Raw genomic sequence first — 23,621 nt, 5'->3', positions numbered from 1 at the left:
CGTGCATATGAGTTTCCAGTTGTACCAACACCATTTGTTGAATAGGCTTTCTTTGTTCCATTTCATATTCTTGCCTCTTTTATCAAATATTAGTTGGCTATATATCTGGGGGTTTATGTCTGGGAATTCTGTTCTAATCCACTGGTCTGAGGTCCTGTCTCTGTTCCAGTACCATGCTGTTTTTATTACTATGGCTTTATAGTATAGTTTCAAGTTAGGTAAGGAGATACCTCCCAACTTCTCATTTTTCAGAATGTGTTTAGCTATCCTGGGTCTTTTATGGTTCCAAATGAATTTTATAATTGATTGTTCTATTTCTTTAAAGAATTGTGTCTGGATTTGGATAGGGATTGCATTAAATCTATATAGCAGTTTGGGTAAAATAGTCATTTTGACTATGTTAATTCTACCTATCCATGAGGATGGGATGTTCTTCCATTTCTTTAGATCGTCTTCAATTTCTTTCTGAAGTGTTTTGAAGTTTCCCTGGTATAGATCTTTCACTTCTCTTGTAAGGTTGATTCCTAGGTATTTGATATTTTTTGATACTATCTTAAATGGAATTGTATTTTTAATCTCTCTCTCCTCAACTTCATTGTTTGTATATAAAAACGCTACTGTCTTTTGTGTATTGACTTTGTATCCAGCCACTTTACTGTATTGGTTGATTGTTTCTAGGAGTTTTTCTGTGGATTCTTTAGGGTTTTTGATGTATATCATCATATCATCAGCAAATAGAGCTAGCTTGTGTTCCTCTTTCCCTACTTGAATTCCTTTGATTCCCTTCTCTTGTCGGATTGCTATTGCTAGGACTTCTAAGGTTATATTGAATAAGAGTGGAGAGAGTGGACAGCCTTGCCTAGTTCCTGACCTTAGTGGGAATGCTTCTAGCTTCTCGCCATTAAGTATAATGTTGGCTGTAGGCTTTTCATAAATAGCTGTAACTATCTTAAGGAAGGTGCCTTCTAACCCTATTTTGCTGAGTGTCTTTAACATGAACGGATGTTGGATTTTGTCAAACGCCTTCTCTGCATCGATTGATATGATCATGTGGTTTTTGTCCTTCATGTTGTTGATGTGGTGTATAATGTTTATTGATTTGCGTATGTTGAACCAACCTTGCATTCCTGGTATGAATCCCACTTGATCGTGATGTATGATCTTTTTGATGAGGTGTTGGATTCGGTTTGTTTCCCTCCTTTTGCTTGGCATTTGGGCCTGCCACTCCCCCCAGAGACTCCTGAGTGCCGGCTGGGGAGGCGTGAGTGAGTTTCTTTCCTTTTGCTTGGCGTTTGGGCCTGCCACTCCTCCCAGAGACTCCTGAGTGCCGGCTGGGGGGGCGTGAGTGAGCTTCTCTCCTTTTGCTTGCCGTTTGGGCCTGCCCCTCCCCCCAGAGACTCCTGAGTGCCGGCTGGGGGGGCGTGAGTGAGCTTCTCTCCTTTTGCTTGGCGTTTGGGCCTGCCCCTCCCCCCAGAGACTTCTGAGTGCCGGCTGGGGGGGCGTGAGTGAGCTTCTCTCCTTTTGCTTGGCGTTTGGGCCTGCCCCTCCCCCCAGAGACTCCTGAGTGCCGGCTGGGGGGGCGTGAGCTCCTCTAGAAAAACCTTTAGGAAGGAGACCAAAGCAGGCCGAAATTAGAAGCCACAGTGCTCATCTTGAGGACAGGTGCCATTGAGGCATAGAAAGGCAAATCATAAGCTATTGATTTGATGCTGCTTTTTTTTTTTCTCACTTGTACAAAACACAAAGCACAAGCTCTAGTTAGAACTGAACCATTTAAGAACTAATCTCCAGGGGACCTGAGGGCTGAAGTAATTGTCAGCAGATTTAATCATGGGCTAAGTAAAGACATTAGCAGTTTAGGATAACACTCCCAGGCGAACAACATTTAAGTGGTACCTCGTGTTCTTTCATCAGACCCTTGGTCCTTCCTCTGCGGATTAGTTTCTTTTCTTTATTTATTTGTTTTTCAAGTTTTGAAATACTGTCCATAATTTTTCCTTTCTCGATGTCTATTTTAAGTTGTTGAATATACAAAGACATTTCATGATGAAGAAACTGCAGAGGAAAGAAAAGGCACGTACTATGAGAACAGAATATACTAAAGAGGTATTCGCTAAAAACATAATAAAATAACTATAGTAATAAGAAATATAAATTAAATGAATTTAATAAGAAATAGAAATTAAATGAAATCCATCCCTAAGACATTGGGGAGGATATTTTAAAATATATCAGGTACCAAATATTTTTCTTTAACAATTAAATTTGTTCTTCTGCTGTGAAAGACTGTTAAGAGAATTTAAAGGCACCAACTGGGAGACATAGATATAAAATATATATCTGAGCCTATGGAGACAAAACATTTCAATGCAAAGTGCATCCTAGATGGAATTCTGGAACAAAACAAAAAGTTTGTGAGAACACAAAATATAAACTGTATAATTAAAAAGTAAATTTTAGTTAATAATATACCAATGAAGGGGTTAGAGTGATAGCACAACAGTAGGGCATTTGACTTGCCCAGGAGGGACCTGGGTTTGATTCCTATGGTCCCCCAAGCCAGGAGCGATTTCTGAGTGCATAGCTAGGAGTAGCCCTGAGTCACCAGGTGTTGTCCAAAAATGAAAAAATATATATGCCAATTTAAACTATTAATTGTAACAAAAGTGCAATATTAATAATAGGGATCTTTGAGCGTAGGGTATACTAGAACTCTAAGCTGTTTTTTTTTAATAATCATATAAATCTAAAATAATTCCAAAATTTAAAATGCATTTAGGGTTCATGGGTAACTCAGCAACAAGGAATGAGGACAAAAGTTTAATCCTCTGGGGCTAAGAGTTAGTATAGTGAGTGGCCCACTTACCTTATAAATGCCCTACCATGGTGTTAAACCCCAGTATTCCATATGATACCCTGAGACCACCAGGGGTGATCCCTGAACCCAGAGCTGGGAATACACTCCTAGAACCATTGGGTGTGGCCCCAAAACAAAATAAGCAAAGATGTCCAAACACAGCACTACGCACACAAATTGAGTGCTACCCCGTCCCAAACTTGGGACTCCCTGTGAGTCCCTGTAGATGGCAGCCACTGGTCATTACAGCAATACCAATATAAAAGAAAAAGTAGAGAGAAATGGGGGAATCCTTTTTTTTAAGTTGAAATTTTTTTTCTTTTGTTTTTGAGCCACACCCAGTGGAGCTCAGGGACTACTCCTGGCAGGTTAGGGGGACCAAATGGGATGCTGGGGATAGAACCTGAGTCAGCCACATGCAAGACAAATGCCCTACCTACTGTACAATTGCTCCAGTCCCTTAGGTTGAAAATGTTTTAAGCGGCTCTTTAGCTTTATTCAATTACATTATCTTGTTCTATCTCCACATATTTGCACATTCAACACAAATTACCAAATAGTATTGAACATGATCCTGTGGTAGATGCTGTATACACATTCTTTCCTACTGCTGCCAGTATCTGTGATAACTCTTACTTTATCTGAGAAGCTCTTAGAAATTAAATAGCTCATTCAGAGTCATAATTATTGGAATCCAGATCTTTAAGTTAGAAAACCCAATTTCTCTCTGAAGTCCTGTATGGCTATTCCTATCAATATGTTGTTTTATGGTCCAACCAGAAAATTTCAAATTAATAAATATTTAACTCAAAGGAAATCAATTACAGGGTATTAATTACACAGAAAATGAAGGAACAGAGAACCCCAAAAAAGGACAGTAAAGCAATCTAGACTGAAAGCTGGTCCACCTGGGGCTGGAAACTTCTATAAAGCCTAGAAAAAATGTAGGAACGACTGAACACAGCCAGGGACTCAGCTGCTGGAAACACTAATCAGGAGAGGAGAAGAAATAAGATCCATAAACTTGTTCCTACCCTTCCATTCACCCTCTTATATCTGAACAGTGAGGCCACACACTAAATAAAGAGAGAGATGAGATTATTCTGAACCTGGGTACATAACCTCTAAGGCACAGCCCCTCTGTGACATAAAGAAGACAGGGACAGTCATGAAAGATGAAAACAAACAGGTCCAGAATAAAAATGGATAAGCATCAAGCCTAGATGCAGATGCACGTTCTTACCTGCCAATTGGCGGAGAGTTCTTTACTCTTCTCTTCCAAAAACTGTTTCTCTTCTTTGGTCACATCATTTTTCAGCTCTTCAACAGCTTTCAAGTATTTGATCAGACATTTAGTGTTTAAAATTGCTATTGCTTCCTATGGGGAGGTATGCAAATAAGAGCATAAAGTTTCAATCTACCACCAAGTCTCCAAAACTAACTTCTGGATTGGAAAACAAGTTACAATAAGAAAGAATTTTGAGGTCAATAATGACCATGTGGCAGATTTCTCTTTATAAATTAAAACTGAAATTCCTTCTTCAACTCTTGAATTCTTTAGAAGAAAACTCAGGGTTGTTTTTTTTTTTTTTGGTTGATTTTTTTTTTGTTATTCAAATGCAGCTAGATGATTGAGACTCAGATAAAGACTTCTTTATGGTATGTAAAATGACTTTTGCTATCCCATTGATAAACAACTAAAAGGCTTATTGTGCAGCTTAGTGAGCTACCAAACGATATTTCCTCTAAAGTTCAGTACTGGATAACCACACTTCTTTTATTGTTGGTTTTTTTATGGTGCTCAAGGTTTAGTTCAGGCTCTATCTCGGGGATCCCTCCTGGCAGGCTCAGGGCCATATGTTCTGCTGAGTGCAAGGCAAAAGTTCCTGCCTCTCTACCATTCTTAAGCACTAAAATATGAAAAATAAGCCAGCATGTACTAGAGATCAGTACTTAGTAAGACATAATTTGTAGCAGTGTTACCAGGTTAACTATTTACTATACTGCATTAAACTTTTCAGAATAGGGCCCGGAGAGATAGCACAGCGGCATTTGCCTTGCAAGCAGCCGATCCAGGACCAAAAGTGGTTGGTTCAAATCCCGGTGTCCCATAGGGTCCCCCGTGCCTGCCAGGAGCTATTTCTGAGCAGACAGCCAGGAGTAACCCTGAGCACCACCGGGTGTGACCCAAAAACCAAAAAAAAAAAAAAAATTCAGAATGCCAGAAGGTACAATTTTATAATTAATTTATAACTTATCTTCAGAGCCAACTACAGAGATGAAGGCAGGGAAGGAGGAGCAGCAGATAAGGGCAGAGAGAGCAACACAGTCTTCTGAGCCAGGAAGGTACATGCTCCTGACCTTTGGATTAACTGGTTTTTCATTCTATTCAGGATACTCTTGTTAGTTATTGGATGGAAGCACCTTTGGCTTGGTGGATCCTTTTGGATTGGTCACTTAACCTATCAGTTCTCCACAAGAGGGTGTAAGATGACACCCAGCTATTAACTCAAAACAAAGGCATTTCCCCCATCTTCCTCTTTCCCATCAGCCTCTTCCTTTGCTATGTAAAAGCTCACCTGGATAGGTACTTCTCTTTCTCCTTTCTCTGTCTGTCTCTCTCCCTCCCTCCCTCCCTCCCTCCCTCCCTCCCTCCCTCCCTCCCTCCCTCCCTCTCTCCCTCTCTCCCTCTCTCTCTCTCTCTCTCTCTCTCTCTCTTTCTCTCTCTCTCTCTCAACCTTCCCTTCCTGGTTAATTGGATATTGGTTTAATAAAGAAAGAGCAGTGTTGGGGCTGGAGAGATAGCACAGAAGCAAAGAGGTACGGTGTTTGCCGTGCATGAGGTTGACCCAGGACGGAGTTTGATTCCTGTAATCCCATATGGTCCCCAAAGCCTGTCAAGGAGTGATTTCTGAGCACAGAACCAGGAGTAACCCCTAAGCACTGCCAGGTATGGCCCCCCAAAACAAAACAAAACAAACAAAATAAGAGCAGTTTTGGGCTTAGGGTGCTCAGAGAGGACCATGAGGCAAAAAGTAAACTGACTCCATGATTCTTTCCTGACTACCTTGGTTTGTTAATCCTTCATTTCTTCAGACCCATCTGCCTAGGGAGTAGAAATACGGTGTGTGGGGTGATCACACAATATGGGGGGGGGTCTATTTTACACCTGACCTTACATTCACCTGCTCTTAGGAAGTGTAGTACCTGGCAATGCCCTGTAAGCAGAAACTTGGTTTTGTTCCTCAGAGGACAAAACAAAAAACTAGCATAAAGCTTATGAAAGTAGCAAAAATCTATAAAGAATGCTACTTTGACAGTAACTCTGGGGGAAAAGGCAATCAATCAGGGTGGAGCTTTGTTCACGCTTTATTTGAATGATTCCACATTAACTACAACCCTCCTGAGAGAAAGATGCAATGCAGAGTCCCAAGGCTTCTGTGATCTGCGACCACAGATGTTTGACCAAGAGCCAAAGACTGTAAAACATGATGGCAAGATGCCATGACCCAGGTGTCCTGATGTTCCAGGGGTCCAGAAACCCTCCCTAGCAGGACAGGGATGCTGTGTCCACTGAAAATACATCTGCTTCAGGGCAGGAGCAATAGTGCATCAGGCAGGGTATTTGCTAAGTTAGATCCCAACACCCCATATGGTCCCCCAAATCTACCAGGAGTAATCCCTGAGCAGAGTCAAGAGTAATCCCTGAGCACCATTGAATGTGGGCCAAAAAGCAAACAAACAAGATCCAAAAGAAAATAAATACATCTGCTTCACTGAAGACCAGAATCAAAGAATTGACCTGGCCTCAGTTTCTAAAAAAAAAAGTGATCAGAGAATAAAAAAAATGGTATGAGCTGGCCATAACTTCTCCACTGGCTAAAGGAAGATCTTGAGTCTTGCTTTTTCTTCTCCCTTCCCTGAGCTGATCTTAACACCCCTCAAAAACTCAGCCTGGTGATTCCTCACAACACTGAATGAATCTGAAGGTCATCTCTCTGCACTTGGGAGTAAACAGCAGGTGGTAGGAATAGGAGATAGGGGTGTTGGGCAGAGTTGGTGATTAGCAACAGGCAATAGCAAAGACCAAGCAAGGGCCTTGGGGATGCAATTTTATATGCCTGATAACTGAATCCAGTATGGTAAACAATCTAGTAAGTCAAAATTAGGTTGAGTTGAGAACAATTCAAATATTGTGAAGTATGGAATAAATGTAGGGTTTTGGATATGTGGAGGAGCATAAGCATTTCAAGAATGAGGCCCTGGGTTTGGTCCTTAGCATTATATATATATGAATGTGTGTATATATGTACATATAAACACACATGCACATTTTACATGAACTAACATAGATTCTTACACTCCAATGCAGGGGTCTTCAAACTACGGCCCGTGGGCCACATATTGTATTTATTCCCATTTTGTTTCTTCACTTCTAAATAAGATATATACAGTGTGCATAGAAATTTGTTCATAATTTTTGTTTTTACTATAATCTGGCCCTCCAACAGTCTGAAGGACAGTGAACTGGCCCCCTGTTTAAAAAGTTTGAGGACCCCTGCTCCAATGTATCCAAGGGTAGAGGCTTTGTTTTGCTGTTACACCAGCCCCCAGTAGCACTTCCCCCAGTATTAATCAACAAGAAATAGAATAATTTAAATGAAACGCTATACAAAATGTTTTTACCAGTAGCTTACATTTAATCTGTATCAAAACATTTTATTGATGTTATACTACATTTATATTTTAACTATTAAAATCTATCTATTTCTTGCATGTCTTATTTAAGCCCTCACAATAAATTTGGTATTTAGATCATGCTGGAATTATTATTCTTATTCTTCCCATTAAAAAAAGGCAAGGGCAGGGTAGGAGATGGCTCAAAGAGAAAGAGTATGCCACGCATAAGCAAAGCCCTGAGTTTATTCCCTGGAACCAACTGACCTACAAGCACTGCTGGGAATGCCTTATCCCTAAAGAGCCAGAGAAATTAAATTTGTACTTAAAGTCATAGAGTAAGCCATGCCCATTTTACTATGTCAAAAAGGCTATTCAAGTCTAATCGTAAAATCTGAATTTCAAAATGCATCACTTGGATACCTTTCTAAATAATCTCGAGGGGAATAAAATATTAAACTGAGTATTTTTCTTCAAGTTACAAAAACTTGGGCTATAATTAGCATAACGTATGTCTTGATTTCAAATGTAATAGGTAGCTAATAATAAATATTCTATATTAAATGGTTAAAAAGGATCCCACCTTATATTTTGAAATCAAATCACTTTGGCAGTCTTCTTGGTTCAGTAACTGTTCTGCCCTATCCATGGATGACTGAAGTTCTTTCTGTGATTCCTGCACTTTTAGCCGCACATCCAGGGTGGGTGAGACGTCCTCTGAGTCCTTGAGTACCGTGAGTAATTTTACCACACTGATCTGCAAAGACAGAACCTTCTCAATTTCACACTCGCCCCAACTTCTTAGTAAACTAACATTTGACTAGCAACTCATATTTTCCCCCACAGATATAAGAAATCCAGCTCCTGGGGCTGGAGTATTGGCGCAAGCTTTAGAGTGTTTGCCTTGCATACAATACAGATAACTAGGACAGACCTCAGTTCAATCCCCTAGCTCCCATATGGTCCCCCAAGCCAGGAATGATTTCTGAGCGCATAGCCAGGAGTAACCGCTGAGCGTCACTGGTTATGCCCCCCCCCCAAAAAAAAAGAAAGAAAAGAAAAGAAAAAAGAAATCCAGCTCTTTAGTATTTTCCAATATACTCTAGCTGACAAAAAAATAAAACACAATGCAAAAGTATTATTTTCTAAAAAACATTCCCACATAACTGTCTCTTCTTGATCTCCCTGTGCTCACAGTGTTTAAAACTAAATTCACTGAATAGAAAATATTAAAGAAAAACCTGGACTTTGTCTTTAACTTCTTGAATCTTTGCTTGAAGTCCGGTTGTGAGAATATGTTGGAGAGACTCCTGGCTTGAAATATTCTGTATATCCATTTGTAAAGTGTCTTCAGTTCTAGATATAAGTTCTTCGTACATTGAGCCTTTAGCAATAAGGTGCTATTGAAACAAATTAAAGTGAGATCACAACTAACATTCTATGCTCAAAATCCATATTCATTTCATTTAGGTTTGGGAAGATGGCTCAAAGAGCTAAAATGAAATGATCAGGAATGAGAAACCCCGTTATTTTTTAAAACTCCTTGCCAAAAAATCAATCCAAATAATACATTTATGCTGTTTTTCTATAGAAAACTTTCTCTTTTGTTTTTTTCTTCCCATTCTCTTCCCCTTTTGATATTGTGATGATGGGGAGTCACAGTATTGATCACAGCCCTTGCATACTTTACTTCTGATTCTCATGACTAAGAAAGTTAAACATGTTTCCCCCAATGATGAGGGCAATAGGACATTGTTCCACCTGTCCCCATCAGGAACAGCTAAACAGCAAGGGAAATCAGAGCTGTCAAAGAGAGACTATTGCACCTGAATGACAACATATACCTATGCCATTTTTGAGATAATCCTCCTCACTCCATGTCCATAGGATGTACTCAGAATGTACTTGAAGTAGTCCAGACCTGGTCTACAAAACAGTAAGTTTGGGAATTTTTGATTCTGTATTCTCCCGCCAGCTTGCAAATGCCTGTATACACTACATCAAATATTCTATAAAATGGAACTCTCACCTTTGACCAGGACCAGTTTTTGGAACATGAGCTCTGCTGGCTCTACCAGCTTAATTTAAATCTTTGTTCTCCCACTTCTCAGAATGTGTCATTTGGGTTTTCACTGGCTTTGGGTGAGCATTTTCTTAACTTTCATTTACAACTAGTTGAGGCGATGACAGTTTAACTGCAGTGCTCACAAACATTTGGCTAACATGGGTTGGAATAAATCCTAAAGGAGAGTAAGAACTACCTGGATCACACCCTGATTGGGGATAAAGTTAAGGATAAATTTGTGCATTCCGCCTGCAAAGTAGGCATACTCTTACTGGGCTGATCGGGCCAGAAACCATTCTCCTTCATCCATAGTTGGAAACCAAGCAAGGTCACCTCTTATGCTTTTATACTCATACCTGCAAAGAATCTTCCTTGGAGGGATCCATCTCGTCTTCATATGGCAGAAGATCCAAGACAGATTTGGTCTCTGCCTCCCAGATTTCCACCTGTCTAGTCAGTTTTTCTACCTCTTCAGCCATCTTTAGTTGCCTTGTGCATTCTTCATTTTCTTTTTCAGATTTTTCATCAGCCTACAACATAGATAATTATCACCAAGAAAATAGCAACACTTACATTTTGAAATAATCTTTTAATTTTGCTTGGTTCTTGCTTTTGGGGCTACAGCCAGTGATGCTCGGGGCTTATTCCTGGCTCTGCACTCAGGAAATACTCCTGTTGGTGCATGGGGACCATATGGGGTTTTTGGGCTAGGACTCGGGTCAGTCATACAAGACAAACACTCTTCCTACTATACTAACTCTTCAGTCCCTAATGTTCAGTTTTAAAAAGTGACAACATTTAATGAAATGCCATTTAATAAAACACAACTATTAGTTATAGTTCCTGTGAAATATCTTCTAAATGAGACTCAATGAAATTTGAACAAAATTTTACATTAGTTTATTTTATTGGTTATATATTTTATTGGTTATATCTTTGCATGATAGCTGTGCTCATAGGGTTTTTGTTTTAAATAATATTATATGTTAAATTTCTGAAAACAGTCCATTCTCAAAAGAATTTGAACTTTTCAACATTTTCTCTGTGTGGTTCTACTTATGATGGGCATTCCTTCATGGCAACTGGCTAAAGACAGCTAAAAATTACTCTTTGTTGTTGTTGTTGTTGTTGTTTCAGATGCTTGGGGATGACTCCTGGCTAGCTCTCAAGAACTACACCTGGTGATGCTTGGGGATCATATGGGATGCCAGTGATCAAGTCCAGATCAGCTAGTGCAGGTAAGTGCCCTACCCACTGTACTATTATAAATTTTTTTGCAAAACTGTATGTCATTATTATGAAGGAAGCACAGCCCCAACCATAGTTATTTTATCTTAAGTTGCATCTTTTTATTCCTTTTCCACATCCATCAATAATCCAAAATCATCTATAAATTATCCAATGTGGCAAGAAATAATGCTTAAATTGCACTCCTTATTTTGACTTTGGGATCATACACAGCACTGCTGGCTCTGCACTCAGAAATAACTCTGGCAGTACTCAGGGGAGCATATGGTATGCCAGGGATCAACCCAGACCAACTGGATATAAGACAAATATCTTAACTGCTGTACTATCACACTAGCTCCAATTTTCTCCCATTTTAAAGAAAGAACAGGAGCTAGCTTAGACAATTTCTGAGAATGAATCAGAAATAAGATGATTTCCACTTGCATAATTCAGAGTCTTGAAAACACTGACAAATGTGTGGAACCCTCAATGAGAGGACTTCAATACAAGACTTTAATGCTAAAGGCCAATGAAAAAAATCTCCTAAGTATTTTCCAGGAAAATCGTCATATTTTAGGTGTTAGCTAATCATTGTACAAAAGAAAAATAGTCAAATTAAATTGTTCCCATATTCAAATGAAATATATAAAGCATAACTGCATTTTAACTCCTTTTTTATTTTGATTCAATTCAGCACATCACCCTGTAGCCATAAATTTGTTTCATTAACTTTATTTATGGAAATAAATTATTTTTATGAGTATATTTATTTAAGCACCATGATTACAAACATGCTTGTAGTTGGGTTTCAGTTATCTAAAAGCATAATTATTTTACCTTTACATTCTTTTTTGTTTTTGTTTTTGGGCCACACCCGGTGGCACTCTGGGGTTACTCCTGGCTCTGTGCCCAGAAATTGCCCTTAGCATGTATGGATGTCAGGAATGAAACCTGGGTCCATCCTGGGTCAGCTGCATGCAAGGCAAACACCCTACCACTGTGCTATCGTTCCAGCCCCTTACCTTTACATTCTGATTGTGATTTTCAGGACTTTCTCCTGATGTGTGTGTGAAAAACTCAGCAGTTGCTTTTCCTTGATTAGATTGTTGATTATTTACAGAATTGTCAAGCATGGGTGGATTCTGTTTTTTAGCAAGTGGCATTTTCATTTCCTATACAAAATTAATTTTATAAAACTTAATGCTTATATTTTAATGTTAAGATATATTTTACAAACAATAAATTGATATGCTATATTTTACATACTTTATGGTTAAGAGCATTTCCCATAAAACAACTCAGTCTCTAGAATTGTTAAAATACACTGAAGACCAAAATACGAGCAAAATTATCGGGAAATTGACCTCAGAGATCTTTTCAATGAACTGGACTCAGAGGTTAAGACAACAAAAACAGGAAAAATCTACGAAACTATGCCTACCCAGTGGGACCGGACCGGGAGAAGTTCTGAGTGCTGCCTGTGTGTGTCTGTCTCCTGTCCTGTCACCTGAACCTCTTGGGAGTGGACTGAAAAGAGGCTCCAGCAGTTCTTTCTAAGGAAAGAACGGCATTGAAACGAGAAGAAAAAAATCACACTAAGAACTATGCTGGATTACTGAAGCCCAGCATTTCTCCCCAGACTGTCTTCTCTGCTGTATGCTCGGGACTAAGATCCTGTGTGAGGCTTCACCCACGGAGGACACCCCTTCCTTGGAGGCAAGTCTAACCACCCATAAGGGGCGGAGCCAGAGGAGCGTGTCTAAGTATATCATTTAGCCAATGAATACCACTACAACACATAGAAAAACCCACAATACAAGTGTGACAATGGGGAAACAACACAGGCCAGCATCAGACAGAGAATGAAGATGACAGTTCTGATGACCAGAAAACGGCCAACCAATTAATCAATCTCTCAGGTAAGAAGTTTAGACAAGCAATATGGAAGATTCTCAAAGAACTCAAAGAATCCAGTTGAACAGAACACTAATAAGAACCAAGAAAATATGAAGACAGAAATCACAAAACTCCAAACTGAAATAACAGGTCAAATAACAGGCCTGAAAAAATCAGTAAGTGAATTGAATGATTAAATGGATAAGCTCTACACCAGGGTAACAGAAGCTGAGAATAGAATTGGTGCTGTGGAAGATGAGATAAATAACAACTCCATAAAACGGGAGAGATTGGGGAAAAAAACTTAAAGCAAATGAACAGACAATTAGTCAAAATTAGAAAAAATTAGTCAAAAAATGGGAACAGATGAAAATAGAAGTTTATGATAAGCTCAACAGAAACAACTTAAGAATCACTGGAGAAGAAATGGACAGACACTTTGACAAAGAAGAAATACAAATGGCCAAAAGACACATGAAAAAAATGCTCCACATCACTAATCATCAGGGAGATGCAAATCAAAATAACTATGAGGTATCACCTCACACCACAGAGATTGGCACACATCACAAAGAATGAGAACAAACAGTGTTGGTGGGGATGTGAGAGAAAGGAACACTTATCCACTGCTGGTGGGAATGCCGTCTAGTTCAACCTTTATGGTAAGTGATATGGAGATTCCTCCAAAAACTGGAAATCGAGCTCCCATACAATCCAGCTATACCACTCCTAGGAATATACCCTAGGAACACAAAAATACAATTCAAAAATCCCTTTCTTACACCTATATTCATCGCAGCACTATTTACCATAGCAAGACTCTGAAAACAACCAAGATGCCCTTCAATAGATGAATGGCTAAAGAAACTGTGGTACATATACACAATGGAATATTTTTGGGGGGCCACACCCGGCAGTGCTCAGGAGTTATTCCTGGCTGTCTGCTCAGAAATAGCTCCTGGCAGGCACGGGGGACTATATGGGATACCGGGATTCGAACCAACCAGCTTTGGTCCTGAATCGGCTGCTTGCAAGGCAAACGCCGCTGTGCTATCTCTCTGTACACAATGGAATATTATGCAGCTGTCAGGAGAGATGAAGTCATGAAATTTTCCTATACATGGATGTATGGAATCTATTATGCTGAGTGAAATAAGTCAGAGGAGAGAGAAAGATGCAGAATGGTCTCACTCATCTATGGGTTTTAAGAAAAATGAAAGACATTCTTGCAATAATAATTTTCAGGCACAAAAGAGAAAAGAGCTGGAAGTTCCAGCTCACCTCATGAATCTCACCACAAAGACTGATGAGTTTAGTTAGAGAAATAACTACATTCTGAACTGTCCTAATAATGAGAATGTATGAGGGAAATGGAAAGCCTATCTAGAGTACAGGTGGGGGTTGGGTGGGGAGGAGGGAGATTTGGGACATTGGTGATGGGAATGTTGCACTGGTGATGGGTGGTGTTCTTTACATGACTGAAACCCAAACACAATCATATATGTAATTGAAGTTTTTAAATAAAATAAAATACATTAAAAAATTAAAAAAAAGAAAATCACATAATTGACATATCTGATCATATTGTATATATTTTTAAATGAAGGATGGGTCCTGGTTAATCAGGCCCTGGGGGGAGGATGGGAGAGAGAAATTCCTCCCGTATGCATCCACAAAGAAAAAAGATAACAAAAACAAAGATTTAAAAAAAAAGGGACTATAGTAATTAAAAGTTTTTTCACAGCCAAAGAAACTCAAAATAAAATAAGTGGACATTCAAGTGAATGAGAAAAAAATGTTTAAACACAATACATGAGATTAGAAATAAGATCCAAAATCTATAAAGCATTGACAAGCTTAATAACCAAAAAAATATCTAATGATCTCATACAAAAAGTGGGAAGAGGAGACACTTCCCAAAGAAAACAGGTGCTGGAGTTATACTAAAAATATAGCAGATAGGATGTATGCTTTATATTCCATATGGTCCTTTAAGCCAGTATGGAGTGATCCCTGAGTGCAGAGCCAGAAATAAAAACCCTAAGTATCACCAGGTGTGGCCTAAAATCACACACAAAAAAAGAAGAGATACAGATGGCCAAGAGGCATATGACAAAGTACTCATCATCATTTATGATGAGGAAATGCAAATCAAAACACTGTGATATCATCTCACACCAGTGGGAATGACATATATTAAAAACCTTTGGGAACAGTTAGCATTGCTTAATAAAAGAAACCCTTCTCTCTATTGGTAGAACAAGCTCAGGTACAACCAATCTTGGAAAGTAAAATGGAAATATAAATAAAAATAGCAACAGAACTCCCATATGATCCAATGATATCACTTCTTGGCATCTACCCCCAACTCACAAAGTCATTAAGTCAAAATGATATATGCATAACTAAGTTCACCACATAGCTTTTAGCACAGTAGCCAAAATATGAAAACAACACAAATGCCTAAATACAAATGAATGAACCAAGAAGGCATGCAATATATACACTATGTAGCTATAAGCAAAGACAAAGTCATGGGGGCTGAAGCAGGTAAGGCATTTGCTTGAATGCAGATGACCCTGGTTCCATCCCCAGCCTGCCATATGGTCCCTAAGCACTGCCAAGAGTAATTTCTAAGCAAAGAGTCAGAAGTAACCCCTGAGAACCTTTGGGTGTGGCCCAAAACAACAACAAATAAGGACAAAATCATGCAATTTATAGAATTGATAGAATCATGCAATTTCATAGAATAGAATAGATAGATAGATAGCATAGATAGAATTAGAGGGGAGAAGCCAAACAGAAGAAAAGAACTAGGGACAAAATAATTTCTCTTATATGTAGTATTTTAAGATACAAAGTAAGGTAGTACCAAAGGGCCAAAGCAAACAGAATTGGAAACAGAACTGAGTTTGCAGGGACAAGAGGTGTTAAAAGGGAGGGGCCATTGAGATCTTCAAAGTAGATACTATGGAGTTGAACGTGGTGCTGGAATAATATACACATGAAACCATCATGAATAGGATTGAAATCACAGTATCCCAGTAAAGACAAAAAATTCAATCTCCAATTAACAGTAATATAAATCACTTAAGTTAAAATTTAATTGATAATACGCTCTTATGAGGACTATGATAAATGTTAAAGTTATATAAAGACCAGTGAATGTTCGCAAATACCTTGAAATCTAGTAAGCAAATATACTCATGTTGTTCTTTAATGGAAAAAAGAAATTTTCAATTAATATGCCCACACAATAACCTATAAAGGAATGTTCAAAGCAGCATGATTTATAATAATCAAAAACTGGAAAGAAATGTGCATCAACTGATCGATAAATTAAAGATGAATAAAACTGAATTTTAAAAGTGGCATTTCCACACAACAGACTATTATTTGCCAATAAAAAAAATTTCAGTATTGATACCTACAACAGGGTAACCTTAAAAACATGCAGTGGCTAGTGAGTTAGCAAATAGGAATTGCAAAGCATGCACGAGATCTCTGGTACCACAGCCAATCCCCCTCGAACCTTCTTCAATGATGGACATAGCAAGCAAGAATGGCTTCCAGCTTCCTAACATTGTTTGTGAGGCAAAACAGCCACAAAAATAGGGACCAGAAAGATGGTTCAAAGTAGGACTGGCGGGACCGGCGCGGTGGCGCTAGAGGTAAGGTGTCTGCCTTGCCAGCACTAGCCTAGGATGGACCGCGGTTCGATCCCCTGGCGTCCCATATGGTCCCCCAAGCCAGGAACGACTTCTGAGCGCATAGCCAGGAGGTAACCCCTGAGCGTCACCGGGTGTGGCCAAAAAACAAAGACAAAACAAAACAAAAAATGTAGGAGTGGCACATCTGCTTTACATGTGGGAAGGGAACTCAACTTCAATAAAGACACTTCCAGATGTGGCCCCCAAAGAAATAAAAAAAAAAACATATGCTAAGAGCAAAGAGTCAGCACAAAAGGCCTCATATTACATAATCTCATTTTATTAAATATCCTGAATATGCAAATCTATAGAGATATAAAATCAGTAAGTGTTACCTAGGCCTACAGAACTTGGAAAAAAATAAGGAATGACTGTTACCGAATACCATTTCTCTTAATAGGTGGTAGAAATGTTCTAGAATTGATTACAACGATGGTTTCATAATTCTGAACATTAAAAACAACTAAGTCTATGCTTTCAATTAACATAATAGTATATAAATTATGTGCATTGATAATGATTTTATCAATAGAAGAACTTACTAGTTGAGTCTTTATAATAAACTTTTTCCATCTTTTATTCACTCTTCTCAGTTCTTTAGAAATAGATAATCCAACTTCATCATTGCTGACTTCAATTAAAAAATTTCCCACTTCATTGAAAGTTGCATGGTTTTGATTCCACTGGCATAATGTGTCAACGGGAACCTAAATGGCATATAACCAATGTCATCTTTTAATGACATAAGACTCTACTATTTAGGATAGATCTTTGCTGAGCTGGTTCTAAGCAAACTTGAATATGAGGTTTCCACTGGCATTTTGGTGTCCCACTAGATGGATTCTCCCATAGCCATCCCTATGGGTCTTCTTCCCTCGTCCCCATTTGCAAAATTTGTCATCACTATTGTCACTATTGGTCCTTACTTCTGAGAACCATCTGATCTTTCTACATTTTTAGGTGACTGGTGAACTTCGAATAGAAGTTCTTGTCCCCCTAAATGCCTCCATAATTTTCATGAATTTCTAAAGGCCAGAAAAAATTCTAATGAAATATTAAATTTAAACAACTTTGCAGTAATTTACTTGGTATCTATCAGATAAATGTGGCTCTGTATAGCTCAAAACATAAATTACTTGAGAGTTCTTAATGGCAGCCCAGGGTACAGAGGCACAGATCTTGGGAATTACAAACTTAGAGTGCTATTTTTCTGGCTTATATGTAGATTAATAGAAGATCACTAACGTCGTGTATTGATATAAAAGAAGGGGAGAAGTAATGACTCGCTAACACTCACATCACAAAATTTTTACTTTCATACAACAACCTGTTTTTTTGCTCATTAATCTTCATTTCTACTTGAAAAAATTAGCTGAAAAGGCTACCTTCACTCCATTTACGAGAGAAAAAATAAAAGGAAGGAAAACTAGCTCAGAGAAGAATCATATTACCAATTATTCCATAATAATAGATTTCTTTTCCACTCCCAGTGAAGTCTAAGTTATTGCAGATTCTCCTTTCCAGAAAATCGGCTAAGTTTTAGAGCTATCTTAACAGTATTCACTCATGAAAAAAAAAAACATTTTAAAGCATTAATTTCTTTTAATGTATCTATAAGCTATCCAGAACTGTAAGCTATTACTTTTCCAAAAATTAGCAATATATCTTTCAAAAGCCGCATGCAGATAAACTGTGCCATCATGAAACTCTGTGTGTATGAGCACATGTGCATGTGTGTAAAGACTACATAAGGGAAAAACTTTCTTTGAGCAATTATATTAGGAAGAAACTCGAGTCTTTCCATGACTTAGAGAATATTTCAAGCAGTCTTGCTTACTCTTCTCTGGACTTTCATTTTTGGATTGAAAATAAGAATAAGGGGCTCCTAACCAAAACAAACAAACAAAGAACAAAAAAAACAGTGTAATTGAGAATTCATTAGATCATTAGATGATAAATACCTTTTTAATCTGTTCCTTCTTTGTCTCCTCAAGACAGGCCTTTAGTAAATGAAGATTTTTCACATACGTGGTCCAATACTCCAGAACTTTCTGTAGAGCAGACTTCACATTGTATATACTTTTTTTATATGTACAAAATTTGTATTCCATCATCTCATATTGCTTTCTAATTGCCTCATATTCTCCAGCTATAAGGTCATCAAAACAAGAAAGTAATCTTAGAAAAGTTTTTTACTAATAAAATCATGGCAACAGGAACTGTATGCATATGAATGAAATATATACATTTGTCTAATAACATACTGACAATATTAAACTAATTATTAATGACAATGTATAAAACTAGTCTGTAAAATATTAAGATAGAAAGAGAAATGAATAAAAAGCATGGTTTTTTAAGTGTTGGCCATTCCATCTAAAAGGAAGTATAAACCAGAGTAGAAATCAACAATATAGAAACAAGGAATAGAATACAAAGAATTGATAAAACCAGAAACTGGGTTTTTGAAAGAAAAAACAAGATAGACAAACCATTAGCAAGACTTACAAGGAAAAAAAAGGAAAATACTCAAATAAATCAAATCAGAAGTGAAAGGGGAGAGATTACAACAGAATCCCAAGAAATCCAAGACATCATGAATGCTTATTATGATCAACTATACTGAGTTAAGCTAGAGAATCTAGAAGAAATGAACAGATTTCTGGAAAAATATAATCTCCAAAAACTGAATGAGGAGGAAATAGATACAGGCCAATCACAAGAAAGGAAATTAAAACAGTAATTAAAAAACTCCCCAAGAATAAAAGTCCAGGATCAGATAGATTTACAGGTGAGTTTTATCAAACATTCGAGGAAGAGTTACTACCATTGATCCTTAGACTCTTACAAAATATTGAAGAGATGGGAATCCTCCCTAATATCTTTTACGAAACTAACATCAAGCTCATCCCCAAAGCTGACAGAGATACTACCAAGAAAGAAAACTATGGACCAATCTCACTGATAAATGTTGATCAAAATCCTTAATAAAATCTTAGCAAACTGAATCCAACAACACATTAAAAAGATTATACATCATGACCAAGTTTCATTCCAGGGTTGCAAGGATGGTTCAATACATGCAAATCAATCTACGTCAGACACCACATCAGTAATAGGAAGAATAAAAACTACATGATCATATCAATTGGTGCAGAGAATGCATTTGACAAAAATCTAACAGCCTGTTAGACTGTCAGGCTGAGAGTGAGGGAGGTGGAATGGGATGCACTTGGGGAATTTTGTTAGAGAGGTGGACGTTGGTGGTGGGATTGGCCCTGATTCGTTGTATGTCTGAAATCCAAATATGAGTCTTTGTAAATCACAATGGTTTCAATAACATAAAATAAAATGAAAAATAAATAACTAAAACACATAGTGTTACATAATGTTCAACTAAAAATTTTAAATAAAATGAATTTAGTAAATTTCTACCTTTACTCAAATTCTTACAACTTTCTTCACATTTTTGGAAAGAAGCTTCAAGTTGAGCTAGAAACCTTTTTTCTTCAATAAAGTTCTGGATGGAAAAAAAGGAAAAACACATATTGACATTTTCAAAATTCAAAACCATGCCAAGAAATATAGGCAGCAACACAAAAAGACTGAAGAAGCAGTTGGCACAAAGAAAGGGTCTCAGAAAGATGTGAACACTACATAGGTGGGGGATTTAATACATTTATCTTATTTTTTTTTACTATTGCTCCTGCCCCCCCAACCCATACTTTTTTGTTTTTGTTTTTGTTTTTGTTTTTGGGCCACACCCAGCATTGCTCAGGGGTTACTCCTGGCTGTCTGCTCAGAAATAGCTCCTGGCAGGCACGGGGGACCATATGGGACACCGGGATTCGAACCAACCACCTTTGGTCCTTGATTGGCTGCTTGCAAGGCAAACACCGCTGTGCTATCTCTCCGGGCCCACCAACCCATACTTTTATGATTAATATCCTTATTTAAGCACTGTGATTTCAAACATTGTTTGAAATTTGTAGTTGGGTTTGTAGTTGGGTTTCATTTATCTTAAATTGCAATGACTCCATAACGGTTTTTCTCTCATAGGAAAAGGCAGGTTAAGTAGTTGTATTATATTTCCCACTTCTCAGGCCAGAGAGATAGAATGGAGGTAAGGCATTTGCCTTGCATGCAGAAGGTCGGTGGTTCGAATCCTGGCATTCCATATGGTCCCCCAAGCCTGCCAAGAGTGATTTCTGAGTGTAGAGCCAGGAGTAACCCCTGAGCACTGCCGGGTGTGACTCAAAAAAAAATTTCCCACTTCTCATATCCATTGTGTCTTATGAAAGTAAATTCTAACATGGAAAAATAATGAACTAATCATAAACTTTTATGCACAGTAAACTTATTGTATGTCAATAGTATTATTATTTTGATTTTTGATTTTTAGTCACATACTTGGGGAACTATCTGAGGTGCTGGGGATCAAACCCAGTTCAATATCTATAAGGCAAGTTGCCCTGCAGCAATTAATCATATACTTTTAAAGAAAAAGAAGTGAAAAAAATCAAAGAAGGCAAAAGTAAAGCTATAATGTAGCTTAAAATGACGTATCTAGTTGGCAGCTAGACAGTGATTAAACCAAAAATTGTAAATTTCCCTCATTGTGTTGTCCAGTTTTGCACTAAAAATTACAACTCTGAATTTTTTATGCATCTCATTGAGAAAAAAATTATTTATAATTATTATTTTTGTTTTAAGTTTTTTTAATACTTTTGGTATGTTGAACCATCATATCTTTGGAATATATATATATATATATATTTCTATTTAAACACCTTGATTAGAAACATGATTGTGGTTGGGATTCAATCATGTAAAAAGCACCCATTTTTAATTATTTTTAATTGTATATGAGTGACCATGGTTATAGTTAAATGATTTATAGCACCTTTATTCTAGACATATCTTATAAATTATTTTTACTACTCTAACTTAAAGAGAAATAAAATCTAACTGTCCTAATAAAAACTTAATTTTTAAGAAAATCATAAATCTGAATAGAAAAATATTTAAAATATCAAATAAAATAAAAGTGGGATTTTTTTTCATAAAAATTGAAGTAGTCTTCCTCTGTTGTTGTGGGGAGTCTGGTTACATCATGGTCTCTCCTGGGCTGATCAGCAATGCTGCTTTCTCTGTCTTACTCTTGCCTATGTTTGTCATTTTACCTATAATTTCCCCTTTGGGAAATATTGAAGTTAATGAAAATTCATCCCAAAACATAAATAGGAAAAGGAAAATTGTTGTAAGGAAGATGCAAGTCAGTCTCTAAAAACGGGGAATAATTGTCTGATACAAAGGAAAGCAGCTTACATGCCAGTCTTTCAGCAATGATTCCACAGATTCATTGTTCCCATATTTGATATTCCACACATCCAACTTTGATTTCACTTCATCTAGCAAACTAAGGACTAAGTACTTAGAGTAGTGAAAGTCTAGAAGTAGAATGAAATTATTCTTCGAAATGGTGTAAATTCTGGAAAACAGTACAGTTGTAGAAATCAACTTAATATTATTAGCCAAATGTGAGTTGCATTTAAAAAATACGTCAGGCTATAACTTTTTTCTTATACTCAAGTAGCATTCAAATGTATCCTCAAGTCTTTTATTTAACAAAAGAAAATAAACACTGGACGTAGGTATAAAACAACTATTTCAAAGTTAAAAACATCTAACCAAATATTTTCTGACTAAATAATTCCTCAACGGAAAGATCCTAAATGTTTGTGTCCAAAATGTTTTACAAAATTTCAAAATTTCTGTATAATTTTATACAACTATAATTTAGATTTCCCACATTTAATTTTTTCATTTCTTTTGGTGGGATGTTGGGGGCCCAGGGGATATCCTGGAGGGGGGGGCAGTTCCCAGGGTTTCAAAGGCCATTCCCAGTAACACAGAGCCATCTGGGTTCAGCGATGGCAGAGCCTGGCCCAGTGGTGAGTGGAGGCCTTTCTGGCCATGTGCCAAGGAAGGAACCAGTGAGTTATTTCCTGAATACAAGAGCTTTCATTACTAGAATAAACACCTCTTACTACCATTATAAGAAATAGCATGTCAGAGGTGAGTGTTACAAATCAATGAAATAAACTATACTTGTAATATTTTAGGATTTATAAATGTTTTTATATTCCTTCCCTTTCACATGACATGGATAATTATAATTAACCTATATATACAAATAAGTATACAAGCTCAAAAATCTATGACCATACCACTCTGAACAAGCCTAATCTTGGCTGATCTCAGAAAGACAGACTAAACTTGAACACAGAGCTTAGTTTCTGGTATGTAATTCCAAACTGTCCCCTACCATATCCTACCAACCAAGAAAAAGGAAAAGTAGAGCAAGCTATATTACTATTACATAACAATGAAGGTATTATTATATAATTAAGAGGAGCATAATTCTTAGAAATTATCTAAATATCTACATATTGTGGTACAAATAGCACCACATTAGTGCTTAAACATGAGTGAATGGATAGGCAACTATAAAACAGTGTGTTACGAACCGCCTTTCCATTTCCTTTAACTTGCTGGGTGGTACCAATGGCAAATGTTTTTCACTTCCATTTTCAAACGTCTGGAGAATATTCAAATGGTAGTCAAATTTATCCATCAGACTCTGGGGGGGGAAAGGAAGAAATTAGCAGGGACAAAATGGAGGCACTTGTACTAAACTCAACAAGTCTTAATACCCACTAACCTATGACTTCAAACCCCAGACAGTTTCAGATGCCCCCTGGATCGACCCCTACAATATTTACGACTTGGAATCAACCTAGATGTGCAAAAACAGATGAGTGGATCATGAAGATGTGGTACATATATACAATGGAATACTACATAGCTGTAAGGAATGATGCAATCATGTAATTTGCAGCAACTTGGATGGGACTGGGAGATATTAAGCTAAATTAAATTATCCAGAAGAAGAAGGGTAAATACAGAATGATACAAATTACTTCTATGTGGTATTTAGAAGAACTGCATGAAGAAATGCAAAGGTCTAAATGGGAGTTATCTTGAACACCATTGGCCCTAGCATAGGGAGGAGAAGGAAAAAAACTGAGTAGATGAGGGGAAACATAAATATGAAAAGATGGAGGCCAGAGGCAAAGTGGTCTCAGGTGCATTAGTAGTGTTAAAAAAGGACAGAACTAAATAT

The 23,621-nt window shown here is 37.5% G+C and overlaps 1 protein-coding gene across 1 annotated transcript in view; it reads right to left on the bottom strand.

Annotated features, from left to right (window-relative positions):
* SYNE2 (spectrin repeat containing nuclear envelope protein 2) overlaps nucleotides 1-23,621 on the bottom strand; it is a 273,877-nt gene that overhangs the window by 230,890 nt on the left and 19,366 nt on the right. The window contains exons 6-16 of the mRNA XM_049770287.1: nucleotides 22,966-23,078; nucleotides 21,764-21,926; nucleotides 19,871-19,955; nucleotides 18,397-18,578; nucleotides 16,978-17,142; nucleotides 11,852-12,001; nucleotides 9,956-10,129; nucleotides 8,776-8,934; nucleotides 8,118-8,291; nucleotides 4,101-4,235; nucleotides 1,897-2,055 (exon numbers count right to left, since the gene is read on the bottom strand). Of these exons, the coding sequence (XP_049626244.1) occupies nucleotides 1,897-2,055; nucleotides 4,101-4,235; nucleotides 8,118-8,291; nucleotides 8,776-8,934; nucleotides 9,956-10,129; nucleotides 11,852-12,001; nucleotides 16,978-17,142; nucleotides 18,397-18,578; nucleotides 19,871-19,955; nucleotides 21,764-21,926; nucleotides 22,966-23,078 (1,659 nt within the window). The remainder of the gene's footprint in view (nucleotides 1-1,896; nucleotides 2,056-4,100; nucleotides 4,236-8,117; nucleotides 8,292-8,775; nucleotides 8,935-9,955; nucleotides 10,130-11,851; nucleotides 12,002-16,977; nucleotides 17,143-18,396; nucleotides 18,579-19,870; nucleotides 19,956-21,763; nucleotides 21,927-22,965; nucleotides 23,079-23,621) is intronic.

This window comes from Suncus etruscus, chromosome 3 (assembly GCF_024139225.1).
Source record: "Suncus etruscus isolate mSunEtr1 chromosome 3, mSunEtr1.pri.cur, whole genome shotgun sequence".
Classification (NCBI taxonomy): Eukaryota; Metazoa; Chordata; class Mammalia; order Eulipotyphla; family Soricidae; genus Suncus; species Suncus etruscus.
Note: the sequence above shows the minus strand (reverse complement) of the source record. Positions and strands in the feature narration are given on the sequence as shown.